The sequence below is a fragment of the Pararge aegeria genome, chromosome 26, assembly GCF_905163445.1.
Source record: "Pararge aegeria chromosome 26, ilParAegt1.1, whole genome shotgun sequence".
Classification (NCBI taxonomy): Eukaryota; Metazoa; Arthropoda; class Insecta; order Lepidoptera; family Nymphalidae; genus Pararge; species Pararge aegeria.
In genome coordinates, this window is record NC_053205.1 from 1,579,071 (window position 1) to 1,602,101 (window position 23,031).

General features: G+C 35.5%; 1 protein-coding gene across 2 annotated transcripts; it reads left to right on the top strand.

Annotated features, from left to right (window-relative positions):
• The first annotated feature begins 3,382 nt into the window (after positions 1-3,382).
• On the top strand, positions 3,383-19,742 carry LOC120635367 (zinc finger protein 28-like). 2 transcript variants are annotated; one of them, XM_039906362.1, is made up of 9 exons: positions 3,383-3,540; positions 3,751-3,928; positions 4,173-4,265; positions 4,975-5,109; positions 6,035-6,271; positions 6,862-7,080; positions 9,452-9,543; positions 17,457-17,518; positions 18,036-19,742. In XM_039906362.1, the coding sequence occupies exons 1-9, from the start codon at positions 3,431-3,433 to the stop codon at positions 19,382-19,384; spliced, it is 2,475 nt and encodes an 824-aa protein (XP_039762296.1). In that variant the 5' UTR covers positions 3,383-3,430; the 3' UTR covers positions 19,385-19,742. The 2 variants fall into 2 exon arrangements, with proteins under 2 accessions (XP_039762296.1, XP_039762297.1); XM_039906363.1 differs by lacking the exons at positions 17,457-17,518; positions 18,036-19,742 and adding an exon at positions 13,474-14,773.
• The last annotated feature ends 3,289 nt before the right edge of the window (positions 19,743-23,031 follow it).

Sequence of the window (23,031 nt, forward strand, 5' to 3'; positions counted from 1 at the left end):
GCCAAATATAAATATTGTTAGAGTAGGCTTGAAAAATAAACAAGGAAGTATGGAGATACAAGGAAGTAAGGTTATATTTACCACAATATTTTGTACAACGTAAGTTGTTGAAATTCTCAATAATTAACTACTTTAGTCGATAATGACATTAAATTTTTTAACTCAGCATACTTCAATTCATCTACGATTGCTACATTCATACCATACTCTGTGCATCCACCAGCGCCATTGTGGAGGATTTTTGAACTGTTATTTAACGCATACACTGGACACTTTTTCAACTTTTCTCCCATATAAGATGACTCTCCTTACCTCTACCCTCCATATGTAAAACTTACTGACTGCTTTTTTTTCGATATAATCTTGTTTTTCGGAGAAGATACTTATTATTTCGTCACAATACTAGGTGGATTGAATATTATTCTTTGTATCTGTACCGTCTACTATTTTAAGATTGGTTAATGTAAACATAGGTAACAGGTAACAAATACTCCAAAACAAATGTTATTGTGAATCCTGCAAGAACGCTTTATTTTCCAGGGATAAAATCCTATGACTCTGGAAGCAAATAATCTCAATTAAGATTGGTGCAATGGTTGAGAAATGTTCCTCTGAGTATAGTAACATGGTAACAGCTATACTCAGAGGGACTCCAATATTGATATTGGAGAAAATAATAGTATTTTTTTTTTAAATGCTTTTAAAAATTGCTTAAAACACACATGACTTTGTAGAGGTGGGTGCTGGAATTCGAACTGGGCCCCCCCGAAAGTAAAGCCGAAGTCCTAACCACCCATCCATCAACGCTTCCACAGGTATTGAATATAGTTAACAATAATACAAAGTATTACAATACTATCACATTTATTATATTAGTATGGTTTTTGGACAATATTATGTAATATTACGTATTACCTTGTCATAGAAATCTCAAACTCTGCATAGCCTTAGTACTAGATTTGCGCGCTTGCAAACGATGATTCGGTTTCGCATATAAATCTTATGTATCGTCAAAGTAAAATGGACCTAACGTCACTGGTCTTGTCGCAAATCCTGTACATTATATGTATTTTTTAACTTTACAAACAATCTGTAGCCTCTCCACAAGATTTGCCCGCTCGCAATCGATACTTCGCTATCGAGGGTTAAACTTATCGTCAAATTAAAATGGATCGAAATGTCACTCGTTTTGGTGTCGCAAAGCGTGAGCTTCCTTTTATAAACGTTCTGTCAAAAGCACGCGCTAAAGAATTGTATGTAAATTTGAGCCGTAAAACAATGCTTATAAGATCCATTTTACGCCAAAGTTTAAGTATTCTATACTCGAAATGGGCTCTTCAATTGCGAGAGAGCAAATCTTGTACTGAAGTTTCTGGTAAAAAACATTATTAATTCGTTTATTTCGACTACTAGAGGGACATTAATTCAAAATTGTATATCGTTATTATTTTATGGTCCTTTTGAACATAACTACAAGTTTTTCTCGTACTTACACAAAGTAAATTTGGTTATAATTATTATCAAACTTATTTCGATTCTGTTTTATTGCCCTGACGGCTCTTCATGTCGCCCTACCTACGTAATAATGTGCAACAAATAAATGAATTTAATTGACAATGTGAAAAAATGGAGGGTACCTAATGAAATGAGAGGGCGTTTCGCTGAAACAACACATACTTTTTTTTTTGTTATGCATTTCTTACGCTTTAATTAACGAAGTATAGCGCTTAAGTTATTTAATTTTATTAATATTCATGATGATTATAAATAAAAGTATTAAAATCAGAATTGTTTTTTTTTTTTTACAATGAGGTATGATAGGCATAGCGCGAGAAGCGATGGACGTTGGGGTCCCAAGGCGCGGTGGAAAGGAAGAGGTGGAAAGGTAATTCCAAATCAGCGCAGGTAGCCTCAGCGTTAGTTGGCGTCAAACGGGCAACGGGCAACGGGCGCGGGCCACTTTCATTTTGTTTATTTTTAGTATAATTTCCTTTATTTTTCCGCGCGGCTTCTAGAGGGCTCTAGGGTAATAATTGCACGCGGCCGCGACGTTGGCTAGGGACGGTCCTGAGGCCGCCCAAACATCGATTGTGGAAGCGATCGGTTCAATAGCAAAAAACCTTCAAGATGGCGTCCACTTTTTAAATTCTTATAACAGATTACTTGTTGGTATCTACCTAATAACCGGACACTTAGATATCGAACTGTAAAGCAATGCTTAATATACAAAAACATCGATGGCGGCCACTTTTCTTAAATTTATTCTAACGGAATAAATTCCCTACTTACGTTTCGAATGCAAGCCCGCGCGTTCGGGTAAATTATTCGGAAATAATCAAATGTCATGTGGTATGCAGCGCTTGCATACATTTTGTTTACAAGGGGTGTTAAAAACTGTATTTTGATCTGAACTCAAAAAAATGGTTAAAATAAGAACTTTTATACTGTTAATGATTTTTTACATCAAAATGACATTTGCATGATGCTTAAATTTTGCACGTATGGTAATACACTGTAACCTTAAAAATTTTTAAATATGTAACAGCTTTAAAACGAGTATTTTGCTAATAAAGATATTCTATTTTGGCACCCACGTTCGGAAATGTCCATCCAGAACCGCGCCCGTGCCGCTCATGTCTGACGTTTATTTTACATTTGTTACGTAAAGTTGCACCGCATTCGTTATATTAGGTCAGAAATCAAATAATTTATCTGGGTATGCTGGTAACTATGCTCTCTTCAGATTTTGACTCAATAGATGCACCCAAGTTTTCTTTTTCTTATTTTTTAACAGAAATGTAATTGCTAATTTAAACATCATCATCCATCGTCTTGCGTTCACAGCGCTTGTACAATCCGAACTGACACGTTTGGACACTATGGAGGGTAGAGGTAAGGAGAGTCATCTGTGTATATGAAAAAGTGTCGTCAAAATGTATTAAATTAGGATGGCGCCACATTTGCATCAGGGTAACTCTTAAAAGAAGCGCCAAATATAAATATTGTTAGAGTAGGCTTGAAAAATAAACAAGGAAGTATGGAGATACAAGGAAGTAAGGTTATATTTACCACAATATTTTGTACAACGTAAGTTGTTGAAATTCTCAATAATTAACTACTTTAGTCGATAATGACATTAAATTTTTTAACTCGGCATACTTCAATACATCTACGATTGCTACATTCATACCATACCCTGTGCATCCACCAGCGCCATTGTGGAGGATTTTTGAACTGTTATTTAGCGCATACACTGGACACTTTTTCAACTTTTCTCCCATATAAGATGACTCTCCTTACCTCTACCCTCCATAATTATAATAGATCTGATAGAGTGACTTTGACAGGCCGTAGTCACTCTATATTATTTACTGGTCTGTACTCTGTGCTCTAAATATTGATTCGCCATCAAATATATTGTTTACAAACGATGAAGCAATACAGAAACAAAAAATATAAAGTGCGGTGTTGTGTTGCTTTCTGCAGTAATGCTTCCGCATCGGAGGCGTCTGGCAAACACGAGGAGATAAGTTATCATCCGTGAGTAATATTTGAATTATATAGTACCACTGTTCTCGGAATGTTCTAAAGTTTACTGTCTATAGGAGTTTCAAAAGATCCTGGATTTGCCCACTTTAAACTGCAACGTTCACCTCTGCGCCAGGGTGGTCGTCACACACATAACCGGCAGTTATTGTCTAAAACATTCCTGCATGATTGGTTGTGACCATACATCAATTTTGTTTGCAGTTTCCCCAGAGAGGTGCAACTCCGTACGGCTTGGCTCAGAGCCCTCGGCAAAGAACACGCTTACTACCTGCCCGAAACTTCTGTGGTCTGCTCACAGCATTTCCTCAGTGAAGACATTTATGAAACGGAAACTGGTGTAAAGCAAATTGCCAATGGCGCTATTCCTTCAACAGTGCAGGTAATTGGATAGAAGCAGGCGTTACTTTGCGGAAATCCAAGATATCCTAAAAGAGAGCTACGTTGTATGAACAAAACATGCAAAAGGAACATTTTGGAAGTATAAAGATTGAAGAAATGATACATGCACTGTACTACGTTTACAGTTTTATGGTTTTCAATACATGATAGAAAATTAAGGTTTATGGTCATTGTATATCACGGAACTGCAAAGTAATGTTGCTAAAAGCATATTTTCTTTACAGATTTGCACGATGTGCCTTGACATTGACAGCAAGCTCCTTCTAATGAGTAAACACAAATTGGAACAAGCATATGAAAAGTTAACTGGATATCCTGTGAGTTTTGAGTTTGTATACTTTAATTAAAGACCAGAGCAGAGAAAATTCAGAAAGTATTAATTCCCAAATTGTCCCTGCCAGGAATCGAACCCGAGAATTCCTACTTAAATTCACAGTGCTCACCGTTGCGCCAGGGAGGTCTTCAAAAATCAATCAAAATTCTCCAATCAATCAATAATCAGTAGGTAGGTAATATAAGCACTTTTGAAACGACAAGTATGTGTGGTTAGTGACTCTATCAGCAGTTCGGAAGGCAGATTCTACCGAGAAGAAGCCTTCAAGAAACTCAGCAGTTGCTCTTTTACAACATTGTTTTACAATTTAACAATCTTTGTTCTATCTTGTGTGAGATGAAAACGGAGTGGCTTGATATAATATATGACCTAATTAGGAAAGCCATGTATAAAATTCAAACCCTTAAGTTTGAACTATCTTTTTGCACTTTGTCAAATGCTTTTAAAGATCCGTTAAGTACATGTACTTAACAATTATTCATTGTAAAGTCAACATCTCCTGAAGTTGCTCCGGTTTTGGAGCAAAACGTGCATAGAGGGTACATTGCTGAAGATCTGTTTGGTGTGGAGTATAAGGATTGAAGAAATGATAAATTACACCATACAGATTCTCCTGCTGTTCGCGGAGTATAGCAAATTAAGCTTAATTTTCATAATATTTAATAGAACTGTTAACAACACAATTGTTTCAGTTGTGCGATCAAGGAAACCTGAAGCATACAGTCTGCGTGCAGTGTAGTCAGATATTAAAAAAAATTGATGGGTTTAGAGAAAAGAGTTTGAGAGCACGTTCATTGCTGATGGACCTCGTTAAAAAATATGAATTTGTAAGTACAAACAAGTGCCTGTAAACTTATTAGTTTCCACTTTTGCTTTAATACAAAATAAATTTTACTGTGTAAAACAGTAAAATCTATTTTACTTTTTTACACAGTAAAATCTATTTTGTATTAAAGCAAAAGTGTATTAAGAGTTTTATAATTAGTACGCTTGTGTTTGTATGCTACTTGTATACGGCAATTATTTTATACTGTACCTACCTGAGAATGTAATTACTAGATTTTTTTTATCGGGTCAGCTTTGCCTGTTAAAAGGGTACAGAAATATTTACATAAAAACTAATATTCCTTATTATAATGACATTATGTGCACAGGGAATGCAAATTTATTTAAAGTACACATACACATACGGTAATAAACTTATTACAATTTTATAAATTTAAAATGCATATAAAAGTTTTCAGAACCGACAGGGATTTGAACCTGCGACTCTCTGGCAATCGCGGCCTGAACGCTTTCTCCAATTAATTTCGGCATCGATGGTAGGAGAGCCGTAGCTTTTAATTAGTTTTTAGTTTTATTTAATTAGCTTATAATAATTTTTATATGCATTTTAAAATTATAAAATTGATAATTCCTCCAAGTGTAGGTAAGAACACTAATAAAAATTATAAAAAAGCAATGTGTCATCTCTTGTTTCAAACGTGTCTCATTGTTATATGGACCTTTGAAAAAGTAACGTTTGCTACTAGATGACGCTACAGTCGCTATAAGACTGATGTGAAAGGCATATACTAATTTCGGCATCGACGGTTGGATAGCTGTAGCTTTTAATTTCTTTTTAGTTTTATTTAATTAGCTTTAATAATTTTTATATGCATTATAAATTTATAAAATTGATAATTCCTTCAAGTTTAGGTAAACACTAATAAAAATTATAAAAAAGCAACGTGTCATATCTTGTTATTTCAGATAACCGTTAAACATTTAGAAATGACAAATTGTACTAAGAGCCAACTAACGGGTAATGTTGTGGCAAAAGTCCTGGAACCTGGCCGCTGTGACATAGTAGAACTACCTGATGAAGATAAAGAGATGGAATGCGATGAAACTGTGGACCTGACTGAAACCTTAGAAGTAACAAACGGTTACTGTGATGACACTTTGTTAGTTGACAGTGAATTGGAATTGTTAAATCAATCAGACATAGTAAGTGCAGTGGTTTCGTCCGTAAATAATAATATAATAATTTCATTTATTTGCATTAAACATGAGTTACATATAATATATGGTAAATAGATACAAAATAAAATTGATCCAAACATGTTTTGCCATAAAGGCGTGCAAAATTATTTTAGTATACAAATCTATTCAATTTGGCAATTTATATGTATTTAAGATTAATCCATTTAGTTTCAGTTTTAATAGTAAAATTAGGTAAATGTCAACTTCTTGGTCAACTCAAAAATGAAAAATTTAGAAATGTCTATTTATTAGACAAAATTTTATTTCAAAATAATCATTAATGTTATATAAGTTTTAATTATTTAGTTTTAATTTATTAATAGGTAAATCTTTAACACGGTATGGTAAGTAGTTTTATATTTGTATAGCCATGCAATAGACATTTCTTTTGTATACACACAGTTTTTGCATTGGTACTTCTATTCTATGTATCTCTCTTACGCTGCGGTTATAGACTTTTTTGGGAAACAATTTATTATATTTTTTAAATAAAATAACACATTTCATATATGCATAGAGCTGGTAAAGATAATATCTTTTTTTTTCTTAAATAGTGGCCTACAACTGAAGAAAACTTATCAGACAGTTCAGAGAAACAATCAGATGGTCTATTGAAAGATTCGAACAAGAATCCTTATGATTCCTGCTTTGCAAAAGAGGATGGGAAGATAGAGCTGTTCAAGTACGAAAATGATAATTTTGCATGTTTACAGTGTTTTGAAGAGTTCACCGATGAACTCGATTACACTTATCATATGAGAATGCATACCCAGGTGAGTATTATTATTTTATTTATTATTATTTAATTGTTCTTTGTTTTAGTCTTTTTGTATTTAAGCAAACCCGGCGGTGGGTGTTAATAGCTGTAACCCAGTTTCTAACTAACAAATTTGTTACCGTTCCTTAAATTATAAGAATCCATTGTAAATGAGACACAATAAAGACAATTATTATTATTTATAGAGGGGACGCCAGACGGGTGATCAGTATTCCACCATATTCCCCATGTTGAGACACAGGTTTACTGGTATTCCCCATGTTGAGACACAGGTTTACTTGTATTCCCCATGTTGAGACACAGGTTTACTGGTATTCCCCATGTTGAGACACAGGTTTACTGGTATTCCGCATGTTGAGACACAGGTTTACTGGTATTCCCCATGTTGAGACACAGGTTTACTTGTATTCCCCATGTTGAGACACAGGTTTACTGGTATTCCCCATGTTGAGACACAGGTTTACTGGTATTCCGCATGTTGAGACACAGGTTTACTGGTATTCCCCATGTTGAGACACAGGTTTACTGGTATTCCCCATGTTGAGACACAGGTTTACTGGTATTCCGCATGTTGAGACACAGGTTTACTGGTATTCCCCATGTTGAGACACAGGTTTACTGGTATTCCGCATGTTGAGACACAGGTTTACTGGTATTCCCCATGTTGAGACACAGGTTTACTGGTATTCCCCATGTTGAGACACAGGTTTACTGGTGTCCCGGCAGCATCCCCCACCTGAAACCTACCAGTCTCTTTTATGAACCTCAGGATATCCCCTATAGGGGTTCGCTAGGTCTTCTACACTAAAACTGTCCTCACCTTGTAGTTCCCATCTTACCAGCGCGTACATGGGGCACTCAGCTATGAAATGAAAACTGGTTTCCATCTCGCCACACTCTGGGCAGGATGGACCTTCTGCAATTCTCATTACCGTTAGGTGTCTATTTAACAGGCAATGTCCTGTGGTTATGCCTGCTACCAGTGCTATATTGGTTCTGCTCTGTGACATTAGTTGTTTTGTCTTCTTCTTGTCTAATGACTTCAGAAACAATGATGCCTTCTATCACTCTTTTTGTGATGTTTTATGGAATGGGTAAACAAGGCTCAGGCCCGTAAAATTGGATGCTTGCGCCCATTCTTGCTAGCTCATCTGCTTTTTCGCTGCCCCGATTTCCTTTATGGCCAGGAACCCAGGCAATCGACACTTCTGTTAACTCAGCTAGTGAATTTAATGTGTTTTTACATTCTTTCACCAGGGAAGAAGTATCCTATGGTATCCTTCCTTCCATGGGCCTTTAGTACAGCTTGACTGATGTCACTGTAAATGATAACTTCTTTGTTCCATGTATTTGGGGTTTCTAATAAGCTATTGGCGCATGCCATGATGGCACCCAGGTGAGTAAGTTTTCTACTGATGCAGTGATAGTTAAAGATGGTTAGCTTTGACAGTGCGTGATCAAGTAAGCGCGGAACCCGCAGCGAATTCTTTAAAAGAGATCTGCTATGGGTTCTCAAGTATAAAGTGGTAAAAATACAATTCAATAATCAATGCGTATCTTAAATACAATACGTATTTGCTACAGACGGACAGACAGACAAAAATTAAATAAAAATCTGTTTTGGACTCAGTATCCCTAGTTCCCTACTAATATTACAAATGTCAGTGTAAGTTTGTTTGTTACGCTTTTACGCAAAAACTTCTTAACCGATCCTCATGAAACTTACACATATTCTTGGAAGTGTTAGAAGTAATATAGGATACTTTTATCCCGACATTAAGCTCGGTTCCTTTGGGAGAGTGGATAAGTGTTTGACGATTTTACACAATAACTCCCGACAAATTATAAATTTAAATAATTATTTTTGTAATATAGAAGTTATAATATGTGTTTAATTTTGCCCAAACTGTGTTTGGAGATAGAGGACAGAAATCCTCAGCGGACAGCAGCAAACCCCTCATTTAAGGCTCTGCGACACTGAATACTTTTTTTTTAGTTCTACATCTAAATTAGAAACAAAACCAAAAGCAGACGAAGTCGCGGGCAACAGCTAGTCGATTACAAAGTATGCCCCGATCAGAATTTTCGAAATTTATTAAATGTACAGAAATCTTCCAGTTACAATTTTATTATAAGTAAACAAGCGGACCCCAGCGCCATCTGTCGGGCTGATTTGTGAATCTAAACCATCCAGGGTGCCACCCAAACGCATACCAAAAAATTCATTCAAATCGGTCCAGCCGTTTAGGAGGAGTTCAGTGACATACACACGCACACAAGAATTATATATACAAAGATATGTCCAGATCAGCAATGGTATGTGGAGGCGATGTTCTGAATTTGTTCATATCTGTTATCTGTTACAGAGTGAGGGAAATATTACAACACAAGTGTGCGAAAGTCAGACCGCTGTGAGCTCTAGCTGGGACAACACACCCTCATCCGGGGCGTGGAACAAGTCAGTATAAACTTGCACCAGTATCATAGTATCTTTATAAATATTATAAGTGTTTGTAATTATAAAGAAGCAATGTATCATCTCTTGTTTCCAGTGGCGTGCACTTAATACATGCGCAAAAGCACTGCCTACCCTAAAATTGACATATAACTCGTATGATCCATTCTTCCAATCCCGACTAAAGTTATGTTAGCACATTCTCTTTTTCTCTCTATTCTCGACTATGCGGACGCAAGCTATCTTAATTTGACCGAGGACTATCTTAACAAACTTGAGCGTCTTCAAAATCTAGCTATTCGGTTCATATTTGGATTACGCAAATATGACCATGTATCTGAATTTCGTCAGAAGCTTAAGTGGCTCCCTATCCGCCGTCGCCGGGATCTTCATGTACTTTCACTTCTGTACTGTGTGTTATTTAATCCTAAGACTCCTTCTTATCTTAAGGAGAAGTTTAAATTTCTTGGAGTGCAGTCGGAACTTAGATCGAGTCGTGCGCTGACTTTGAGCATGCCGTTCCACAAAACGAAGTTTTATAAGCATTCGTTCACTGTCAAAGCTACTGAATTGTGGAATGCACTCCCATTGATCATAAGACAGTCGAAGTCATTGGGCATATTTAAAAATGCTTTTAAGGCTCATTATCTCGCTCAGTAAAGACGACTATTATTATTTATTTATCTACTCAAACTCATATTTAAGTATTTATGGTATATTAAGATATGTATATTTATTTTTTTATATTTATCAATAGTATTTTTAATTTTTTTTTTTATTTGTGTAGTCTGGTTTATGTATTAGTATGTAGATATTTGTATGTATATACTAAATAGTGTACCCCACCTATTTGTTTTCTTTTTAGTTTTCCTAATCCTAAGGTCGCCTGGCAGAGATCGCTACTTAGCGATAAGGCCGCCTTTTGTATCCTGCTTCATTCTTCATGTGTTTGTTCTTTTTTTGTCTTGTTTCTTTGTTTGAGTGGTGTACAAATAAAGAGTATAAATAAATAAAAAATATATAGGAGAGCCGAGCCATTCTATGCAATTCTACTGCCGTATGGCAAGAATCCCTGTTTCAAACGTTTCTCATTGTAATATGGACATTTGAAAAAGTAGATTGAAACTGCAACGTTTCCTATTTATTTATTTTATTTATTTAACTCTTTATTTGTACACCACAATGAAGTTAGGAAAATAAAAAAAAAACAAAAGAAATACAAAGACAGAAGTAGAATACAAAAGGCGGCCTTATCGCTAAGTAGCGATTTCCTACTAGATGAAGCTAACTTAAGTTTCTATAAGACTGATGTGAAAGGCATATACTAATTTCGGCATCAACGGTAGGAGAGCCGTAGCTTAATTGGAGAAAGCGCACGGGCCGCGATTGCTGGAGAGTCGCAGGTTCAAATCCTGTCGGTTACGAGAATTTTTATATGCATTTTAAATTTATAATATCATAGTATACTTTCCTACTTTGCCGTCTGATTCCATGCCTATTTTTATTGTGATGCATGAAATAGCAAAAAACATCAAATAATATTTCACGATTTTATTAAAATAATTTCTATTTTAACTTGAAATTCAAAGAAACAATAATAATAAGTATCTCAGAAAAAGAACATAAGCTACCTTTTATCCCGATTCCTTAAGTAGTTCCCGAGGGAAAATTGAAAATTGTTTACGAGCTGAGCCGCGGGCAGACAGCTTTGGAATTTGGTATGCACGTCACCTATGCTATGGAAAAGGTCAATCTCTCAAATAGTTCCCGCGGTAGGATTGAAAATTGTTAACGAGCGAAGCTTTACACACAATTCTTAAGTCCACGCAGACGAAGTCGCGATAATAGGTCTCCGCACAGACGTTACGGTTTGAGGGCAACGCTACTTGAAAACAATATAAAGCAATATTTTTTTATAGCATTCAAATATTATATACACACACACACACACACCACACCACCCACACCACACCACGCCACGCCACGCCACGCCGCGACACACCATGCTTCGCCACGCCACGCCACGCCAGGCCAGGCCACGCCTCGCCACACCACACCACGCCACACCAAACCACACCACACCACGCCACGCCACACCACACCACACCACACCACACCACACCACTCCGAACTATGTGCCCCGCCCATTTCCACTTCAGCTTTGCGACTCGCTGAGCTATGTCGGTAACTCTGGTTCTTCTACGGATCTCCTCATTTCTGATTTGATCACGTAGAGATACTCCCAACATTGCTCTCTCCATCGCCCGCTGAGTGATTCTGAGCCTTCTTATGAGGTCCATAGTAAGCGACCACGTTTCGGATCCGTAAGTCATCACTGGCAACACGCATTATGCTATTCGCTAAATATTAGGACAACCAGTTTTTGTTATCGCGCGAGCACGCGATAGTTGCATCGCTTATTCGCGCGATGATCGCACATTCGCGTTGTATTAGGACGACGCCTTAACCATCTGACGGTTAGTTCGTGGAGAGTTACGGAGCGCGACGGACGTGCGTGTGCGGTGTGTAGCGCAAAGAGCCGATATCTCGTAACAGGTGATATATACAAACAGTACATTTGACGAGTCTATGAGTACTGCTTATACATATTTTGAGACATTGAGTCAACGGAAATATTGGAGCGGTTGTAGTTTTGTGTACCGCAGTCTGTTAGTCCACCGCAGAATCGGAAACCGTTTCAGTTACTTTTGTCGGACCATGGCAGGACAACATGCTCCTGTCTTTCGCTCACTTTTAAATGCTTACAGAAACAACTGTGACATTTTTAGTAGTTCTTTGACCTCATTTAAAAAACATGTCAGACATGTAGTGCTTACTTAAATTGAATTTTTGATTTTCCGTTTTTTATCATCCCTTTGTAGTATTGCAGGTATTCAATTTTAACTTTTGCGTTGTTAGTTGATTAGCTTTTAGCTTTTAGGTTATTTTAATTAGTCATGTTGTGGTCATTCCTAGAAGATTTCAATCTCCTGTGTTTCTGTTTTATTTTTGTTATTCTCATGATGATGTCATTGATTGTAACCAGTTTAATAACAGATAAAAAAACTCGATTAATATATTTTTCGCGGTCTAGGATACAAGTACAAAGTTTTAACAAATTTGAAAAGGTATTCATTAGGACTAGGTGTATTTTGATGATGAAAGTAAGTCATAGAACGGATAATGCCCGTATTATGACTATACTTATTTTGGATGACGGAAGTGAGTCATAGAACGGAAGCTGACCTCATTATGACTAGGTGTATTTTGGATGATGAAAGTAAGTCATAGAACGAATGACGCCCGTATTATGACTATAATTATTTTGGATGACGGAAGTGATTCATAAAGTCAAAGTCAAATATTTCTTTATTCAAATAGGAACATATATGGCACTTTAGATGCGTACGTTACATGTAAAATATAACGTAGAAGTGAGTTGACGGCGATTACTACATTCGTCAACTTAAAACTAAAGCTACGAGGGTTCGTAGAACGGATCGTTATCCGTTATTACCTATTATGCCCGTATTATGACTATAATTATTTTGGATGATGAAAGTGAGTCATAGAACGGGTGATGACCTTATTATGACGAGGTGTATTACGGATGATGACCGTATTATGACTAGGTGTATTTTGCATGATGAAAGTAAGTCATAGAACGAATGACGCCCGTATTATGACTATATGTTTTTGGATGATGGAATTAATCACAAAACGGATGATGCCGTATCTTGACTAGATGTATTTTGGACGATTGAAGTAGGTCAGAGAACGGATGATGCTCATTCCGTGACAAGGGATGCATTTTGGGTAATTAATAATAATGGATGATGCCGTTTAGTTAAATACGGGTTTATATAAAAGGCGAGTCAAGTAGTTAGACCGATGACACCCGTTTAGTTACTGGAAGTGTTTGTGTTCTTACAGGGAAATAATGGCCAACCTCACACCAGAAAAATTCGAATCTGAGGGAGATGTGACGTCAGTGTGTGACAGATGGGAACAGTGGAAGAGACGTTTATATATTTATTTGGAAGCTGCAAATGTCACTGTACCAAGTGAGAAGAGAGCAAGCGTTTTACATTGGGGTGGTTCGAAACTGCAAGAAATATTTTACAATATTCCTGATGCGGATGCCGCGAACGATTCGGAAGGGGAGACAGATGTTTTCGAAATAGCAATCCAGAAGTTGGATGATTACTTTGCGCCGAAACAGAGTAAAAGATTCGAAAGACATAAATTTAGACTGATTGAACAGGAGCAAAATGAAGAATTCGAAAAATTTATTGTGCGATTGCGACAACAGGCTGCCAAATGCCAATTTGTTGATGAAGACGACCAGCTACTTGACCAAATTACTGAAAGGTGTTACTCGGATGAGTTACGGAAAAAAATTTTGAAAGCAGGAGACAAAATGACACTTGAGGATGTAATAGCTGAAGCGAATTATTTGGAGGATTTTAGTCAAATACATAAAAATTATCAGGAAGTTAACAAAATTGAACAGAAATTTAAAAATAAAACCTTTAAATGAAAACCAGTACGCTTAGATGTGGTAGCTGGCATCACTTAGCATTTGATGAGAAATGTCCAGAAAGAAGAAAGCGGTGCGTTAAATGTGGAAAAACAGCAAACATGCAGGGCTAAATCTCTAAAGAAGAAACTGGATGAAGACTTATTCCGAACACACAAGGATACAATGCCATTTAAAAACCGAGAAGGTGTATACGAATAATATAAATGCACAAAATACTTTAAATTATGATGAAGAATTCGATTATGTCTTTAACATTGATAATGACGACTCTTTAAACTGTAATATATAATTGGGGGTACAAGAGTTGACATGTTAATTGTCCCTAATTACAACAGAATCATGGATAGCTATATAGAATTGGAATTGGTGGATACGACAATACTTCTAGGTATAACGTTAGATGCTAAACAATGGTGCCCACATATAAATAATTTATCAAACAGACTTAGCTCTGCATCATACGCGTTAAAAATGATAAGTATTATGACAGATATAAAAACTGCAACTGTGTATTTCAGTGACTTACGCAGCATTTTGTCCTACGGCATTTTATTATGGGGCCAGACGAGGGCCGTCCAATGGGCCCAAAAGAGTATTTAAGAGATTTAAAGAAGCTACAATTATGACGGTGCATAAACAAGACATATATGAAAATTTAGTTTATGTACATAAAAATATAACAAAATTTAAAAAGAAAGCGGACTGGAACAGAAGTAAAAATAAACTTGAAGTGCAGTTTACTAGGCTGCATATAATTAGTAATTCATTTAAGGGTAATTGTATATCTTTATATAACAAATTACCAGATGAAATCCTTGAGATGTCTCTCAATAAGTTCAAAGTTTATATAAAACGTAAGCTTATAGAAAAATCCTATTTTAATATTAAGGATTACATGTATGATAAAAAAGCTTGGGTATGAATTGCTCTAACTTCATAGCTAATCAGTAACTCGACTGTGAGATGGTGATAACAAAAAAAAACCTGGCTAAGTTTGTTGTGGGCTCTTAGACCAGGGCGCGTTTGGAAACCGTTCTAGCTGTAATGTTAATTTAACGAATGCAGTTATCACCGTCACTAACATTAGTGTAACATGTTAAATGTATGAACGCTTCATAAGTGCCTGTGATAAGGTCTACATGAATAAAACATTTTTGAAATTTGAATAAAATCATTAGATTGAGGAAGGATTGAGAATCGAATAGAATAGAATTATCATTTATCACTAATTGTGTTCTTGTAAAGGCAAACTGAGCGTACAGAGCCGATACGAGTTACGAACGAAGTTATCACCGTCCCCTTACAATTATGTAAACATGTATGTATGAACGCTTCATAAGTACCTGTGATAGGCCTACATGAATAAAGAAATTTTTAATTTTTTTTTTTTGATAAAAAAGTGGAAAATGGATGGTGCATAAAGTATTTTACAAAAAAAAAACTTACATGAACACACATACTACGTTTACATATTAACTACAAAAATACCGATATAAACTTATATATACTATAATACATATTTATGCTATATATATATAAGAATTGCTCGTTTAAAGATATACGATAATACTCAATTACATAGATAAGTAATAAATTTTTAAGCGATGTTTAAACAGTTGAATTGTTTCGGAATGACGTATTTCCCACGGGAGCAGTGTTACAGTTTTAACAGTGAATGACTCGTTATACTCGTAATGAGACTTGGCAACTATTCAAAGTTTTAGATCCCCCAAAACCGTTTTTGAGTTACAAACCTTTATGGTACTGATAAATTACGTGGGCAAATGGATACCTAATTTATCATCAAAACAGAACCACTTGAGAGTTGCCTTAATGTAAATTTGGCAGAAATGCAGATATACGTGAGATGTGTGGGAAAGGCCGGAATATTCTTTTAACACTTTAAAAGTTGTTTAGATCATATATCTAATTTTGGCTACTATAACGTAAACGATAAAACAATAATATGATATTTGCTGATGCCAGTCCGATAGCGTTACACGCTATCTTAGTGCAAAATGACTCGAGGCCACGCGTAATAGCGTTTGGAAATAAGACATACTGACTGTGAACGTCGATACTGTCAGACTGTAAAAGAGGCAATGGCACTCGTATGGGACGTGGTACATTTGTATGTTTGTCTATGGAAAAGAATTTTATCTAGTAACAAGTAAAAGGAGGTAATATTTGGTCCAAAGACAAAACTTTACCGCAGGTGCCTTCACTGAAGGAATATCAATCGGTATACAGTTATACCCCGCATTACGCGAGGGATACGTAAATCGCGTTGACTGAAATTCGCGTATATCGGGGTCTATGGATAAACAAAAAAAATACGAATCATTTTAATCAATCGTTTTAATTTTAAGAACACTTGCAGTACATACTATTAATAATTTTTTTACGGAAAAATACATCTATTGTCCTTTGGGTAGCGTTCTTCTTACGTTTGACACACGGTCAAGACACCATAGAGAAGTTAAAGCCTACTTTATGTTTTACGTACTCTTGCGTAATGCGAGGCGTTTTAGCGCGAAACCGCACATAACGGAGTCGCCTAAAGCGTATTAATGTAATTAAGAAGTTAGTTGACGTTTGTTTAAATCGCAGTATTTATAAGATTTTTGCATTAATATTGTGTGTCAAAGAGTATACATAGATAAAAATAAAAGTGTTTTAATATTCTTGGAAAATTGTTTTATTTACATAATGGTGTGAAGCTTGTTTGAAGTGTTTAACTAATGATTAGATAATAAAGTTGTCAACTAAATTATGAAATATTTTTATTTCATTTTTGTTTTTGACCTGGGTAGGCATAAAAAAGGAAAGCGGGGAACATTCCCCTATGACGTTTAGTTCGTGGAGGGTTACATACTATAATTCGAAAATACTTTTTCCCCAACCTATTATGTATGTTCTAAGTATTTATATATATTATTAATAAAAATATTCATCAGTCATCTCATTTATAACACAAGCTACGCTTACTTTGGGGCTAGATGGCGATGTGTGTATATGTACCGTAGTATTTTTATTGATACAAAACTAATAATGACAGAAAAATTTATTACAACGTATATTAACAATTAACAGTTGGATAGCAACTGAATTAAAATACTTTAATATATTAAATATGATATCACGCGACTGACAACTTATAAAATTACGCTCGTGTGGCAATGACGGGTCCCAAAGTGTGGACGGATGACATCGGAAGAGTCGCAGTTACCTTCTAGTCCAAGTGACACATGACCCTGGTGTTTGGAACTCTCTTCTCTCTCGTCCAGCAGAGGATGTCCATTGGTTGACGTGGCGACGATGAAGATGAAGAAAAAATGGACTAAAGCTGTTATAACACGGGTCAATTTTACAGGCCGCGCGTCCAGGAGCTGGACGATGTCTCTCCCCCTCCCGCAGACTCGGCTCCCCCTTCGGGTAAGTCGCCAGTGAGCATGGTTCAACTTGCATATACGTACGTTGTGGCCTTCTTGGACCACGGTGGTGTCAGATTTTCAACCAAACAAATCCACAAACAACATATCTGCACATAGTCATGGCTGATTGACGACCTTTTGACGACCTCCCTGGCGCAACGGTGAGCGCTGTGAATTTAAGCCTTCGATTACCTGCAGTGGAAATTTATAAATTAACACTTTTAGCAGCAAGTCTCCTATCGTTACGATTCTGGGGGTGCGGGCCTCAGCAGAATTAAGTCAAGACTCGTTAGTTATATCGGAGCGTGTTGTCTTGTACAAGCGGTGATGGTGTTTTTTTTTTTTTTTCTCTACTAACGACTAGTTTTACAGGACTTACTTACGACTTACTCCTACGTTTTGTTATCACAATCTCACATTGTCATTTAAAATTATTAGAAGAGCAACCTGGTTTGAACAATAATTCACACCCAAGCTTTTCCTTCGATTACTATTTATATAAAAATGTTTGGTTACAGATAATTCTTTCTCCGTGCGGCTTGCGACTACTGACGTAAACAAAGTGTACCCATCTGATGGAGCCGTCGCAATACAGAAGAATAATTTTGTCCTTACAAGTAAAACTGGCGAATTAGTTGACCAATTCTCTGACAACAATCGTAGAATAAGCACAAACATAGAGAGACTCCCAAATTGTGTAGTCAAATTATATGATATTTTCGCGAATTCGAAATATGCAGCGTTAAGATCGCCGCAGAAGACGCAAAAAGCTATAAGAAATTTAAATTGTCAGACCACAAACCAGTATAAATTCCATGAGACAGAAAACATTATTTCAATCACTAATGTACTCGAAGTAGCAGAGAGTGAATTTTCAGAAAATTTTGGTGATATTCAATCAATTGCGCCATTGTATAATTTACGCACAAGTACTGAGAAAATATGCTTTATATGTGATGTTTGTCGAATCACGTTCAAACGGAAAGGTCTCTTAGTCAAACACGTGAAAACTCATACTAAAGTAAATCTTTTTTCTTGTAAGTTTTGCAAATTAGAATTTAATTGTGAAAATAATTATGCAATACACATGCAAATACACAGGCATATCAAAAGATTTTCTTGCAATCTATGCGATTATAATTGTGCCCAAAGCGGTACCCTGGTGAGGCACATGAGAATCCACACTGGTGAAAAGCCCTTCTCTTGTAATTTGTGCGATTATAAATCGGCATATGGTAGTAATCTAACAAATCACATGAAAAAGCACACTGGTGAAAAATATTTTTCTTGCAAGTGGTGCCATTATAAATCTGCAAGTGGTCATGGTCTGGAAGGTCACATGAGAACCCATACTGGTGAAAAGCCTTTTTCTTGTAAGTTGTGTAAATATGCAAGTGCTTATAGCAGTGCCCTGAAGAAACACATGAGAACTCACACTGGTGAAAAGCCTTTTTCTTGTTTGTTGTGCGATTATAAATCGGCAAATAGTCATAATCTGGAAACTCATATGAGAACCCACACTGGTGAAAAGCCCTTTTCCTGCAAGTTTTGCGATTTTAAATGTGCACGAAATGGTAATCTTTCAAGTCACATGAAAACTCATACTCGTGAAAAGCCCTTTTCTTGTTTGTTGTGCGATTATAAATCTGCATATAATTGTGATCTGGCAAGTCACATGAGAACCCACACTGGTGAAAAGCCTTTTTCTTGTTTGTCGTGCGATTATAAATCGGCATATAGTAGTAATCTAGCAAATCATATGAAAACACACACTGGTGTGAAGCCTTTTTCTTGCAATTTGTGCGTTTATGCAAGTGTAAAGAGAAGTGGCCTGGTGAGACACATGAGAACTCACACTGTTAAATAGTCTTTTTATAAAAGTAATGCGACTATTAAACTGCAAGGTACATTAGTAGAGTATGGGTCATTATAAGTTAAAAGGTTATATGTTGTATAAAGTGCCGGCATGGCGTTTTTTTATATTTATACTTAAGTATACATCTTTTTTTTAATTAATACTTTGAAGTTGAAAATGTTTACAAAGTGGCTAGCCAATTTGTTGGTTTTATCTCGTTTTATAAGTGACCAGGGTAAATACTCACTACAGGGTACAGACAAAATGCACAGGGGAGGTTACTTTATGGACAGGGAAGAGAGATAGACGTTCCTCATAACAACTACTTTCGCCAAAGGTTGTCTGCTAGGGATCGCTTTAGCGATAAGACCGCCTTTGCACACCTATCCGTGTTTTTTTTTTTTTTTTTACTGTTATCTTTTGTGTTGCTCTTTGTATTTTGTTTTTGTTTGTGCATTAAAGAATTTAATAATAATAATAATAATAGACATTTAAAAATTATAATAGACTTTTAATTTAGGGTTATTTTTAAGAAACAACTTTATTTAATTATTGCACGCCTCATAAGCGAAGCGTTGAGGTGGGTATTTTTATTTTTAATATGAATTATTTATAATCAGACATGTGTCATTTCTTAGCAGTCTTTGTTTATTACTAAAATTTATTTATTATTTTTTTATAATTATTAGTAAAACTATGTTGGAAAAGGGCAACTGCTGAGTTACTTGACGGCTTCTTCTCGGTATATATATGCTGTCGAAAGTGGTTAATCAGACAGCGGTTATAATTGCATACAATACGCAAGTTTAAGATATGGAATAATATTTTGGGGTAATTCGTCTGAGAGAGAGCGAATATTTAAATGTCAGAAGAAGTGTCTAAGAGCTATATGTCGCTTGGGTGATACATGTAAACCGTATTTTGAGAAACTGAAAACAATAACTTGTCCTTATTTGTATATTTATGAAGTAAAAAATGGTATTTATCAAAAAAAAACAATCACTTGTTTACATATAGTGATAGCGGACGCAGGAAAAATAAATTATTGTATAAGCCACATTGCATAGCTTTATTTGGGAATAGTATTTTCATTATGGCGCCTAAAATATACAATAAATTGCCAGCGTCACTAGCCAACAGAAATATAAATCTTGTAGATTTTGAAGATAGGATTAAAAAAATTACTTATTGGGAAATGTTATTATACCATCCAAGAATATTTAACAGACACAATATTATAGTTTTGTTATTTACAGTGATAATAATTTTACATGAATAATAATTGATTAGATATTTGTAATTTTGATATCAGTCTTAAATTTTATTCATATTTTAATAATGTGAATTGACTTAGGATAGTATTAAATTCAAATTCAAATTCAAAATTTCTTTATTCATGTAGGCCTATCACAGGCACTTATGAAGCGTTCATACATATTTGTTTACATAATTGGAACGGGATGGTGATAACTTCGTTCGCCAACTTAAATCTAAAGCTACGAGGGTTCCAAACGCGCCCTGGTCTAAGAAGAGCCCACAACAAACTTAGCCGGGTAAATTTATTTTTTTGTTATCACCATCTTCCAGTAATTGTAAATTAAGCTATGAAGCTAGAGCAATTCACACCCAAGCTTTTTTATCGTTTAAATAATCCTTAATGTTATAATAGGATTTTTCTGCAAGCTTACGTTTTATATAAACTTTGAACGTATTGAGAGAAAATTTTTATTGTAGTAAGTAGGAATTAGTGTACGAACATATATATTTCTTGCATGCCATCTAAGGCGAATTGTTTGTCCCTATATTTTATCTACCAATCTGCAAATAAACGATTTGAATTTAAATTTAAATTTGAATTTAGAATCTGCCTTCAAAACCGGCGGTGGAGTCACTACAAACTTGACGATTCAAAAGTGCTTATATTAGGCCTACTTGAAAAAAATTAATTTTAGAATGCTTATTTATTTTATTTACTCCATACTTTTCTAACCTACCGCTGCTACCTGGGTGTCATTTGCTGAACTGACTTATTAACTCCTTTATCTTTCTTCTTTTCATATTTTTCCCTTTTTTTTTAATTTTTTTTTGAGCGTACTCATCTTTGCCATTTTTAATTCTTTGGTGTCTTAATCGTTCTGCTCTCCTTTTTTTCGAGTCATTTTTTTTCTAGGTGTCAAACAATTGTTAAGCTATTTTAGCAAATTTTGTGAATTTCGATGCTGATGATGTTTTAGTCTGTTTTAGCCATATTTATGTGATTTCTGTATCTAAAAATTGAGTTCAACATGGATGCAATGGGCAGCAAATACTCATTTGCAATAGTTATTTTTTCAATTTATAGTACGTTCCTGATAATAACACGAAGAAACAATTCAAAAACACTGATGTAAGTCACAAGAAAAAGCAGTCCGTAAGCAATCAAGGTTCTTCACTAGGATTCGGTTAAGGTTCTTCATTAGCTAACTTCAGGGTGTCGGTTTTGCGTGACGCTGTGCGCGCGCATCATAAAAATTTATCATTTTTCCCTGACGCGCCCAAATATGTAGATCTTCAAAATTTATGACTTATTTACTATTTCGTAGAAAACCGTATCATTCTTTATTCAATTAAATTCTTCACATACGTAGTGCATTTCATGATTAAAATTGCCTTTTACATAATCTAATAAAAATGAATATCTTAGCGGATGTCAGAGATTTCAAAAGCGGGAGCAGAGCCGCGGCAGGCGGGCGCAGCATTCATACTCCCGCTGAATTACATAGGTACATTGCACCCATGCGAAGCCGGGCTGGTCGCGAGTACTGCATAAGTGTAAAAATAGATCAATCGACACCTGTTTCACTCGAAATCCTTGATAATATTTAAGAAACGTAAATAAGTATTTTCATTTATTTCCATGCTTTCTAAAATTCTGAAATAGTGAGCTTATTCCCAACAGTCAAAAAAAGCATTAAGTATATCGCAAAACGGATGATTTAATTTTGTACTGAATTTATTCAAACACTCCTTTGTTTTTTTTTCGATCCCTTCTGCGCAAAGGGTTTCAAACAGACAGCCAATTACCTACTGCTCGATGCGTGATATGTGTCTAATTTCAAAAAGAGAAATTTGTCATTCACGCCTGGCTGAACGCCGAAAGCCGTAATAAAAAAGTAGGTTATTCAGATTCCCGCCATTTTTCTTTGAGCACATCGCCAGATAATATAAATATATTTTTATTATTATAATTATATTTTACGAAAACTTCATGTCTTTAATATATTTTTGTGTGTTATAATTTTTAAATATGTCAGTCAAACTGATTAGGTTTTTTTTTTTTTAATTTATATTACAAATTATGTGGTACAAATAAAACTAAATGTGATTTTGTTGACGGAAACTTAGATAAGTACTGATGGTCAAGCCTTGCAACTACAAATTCCAAACTAGACACATTACTACAACTATAGATCTGATTCAAGGGGAGGTGGAGTTTCAGCTTACAAACATAACAAAATAAGCCTATTAGAATCAAGTTATTCTGGTGGAAATAATTATTTATGGTTGCGACTCGAAAAGTATGCGATTGACATAGGAGTTATATACAATCCGGGACACACAAACTTTCAGCATTTTCTTGATTTGTATGAATCCCAAGTTCAAGGAAAAACTAGAGCCAT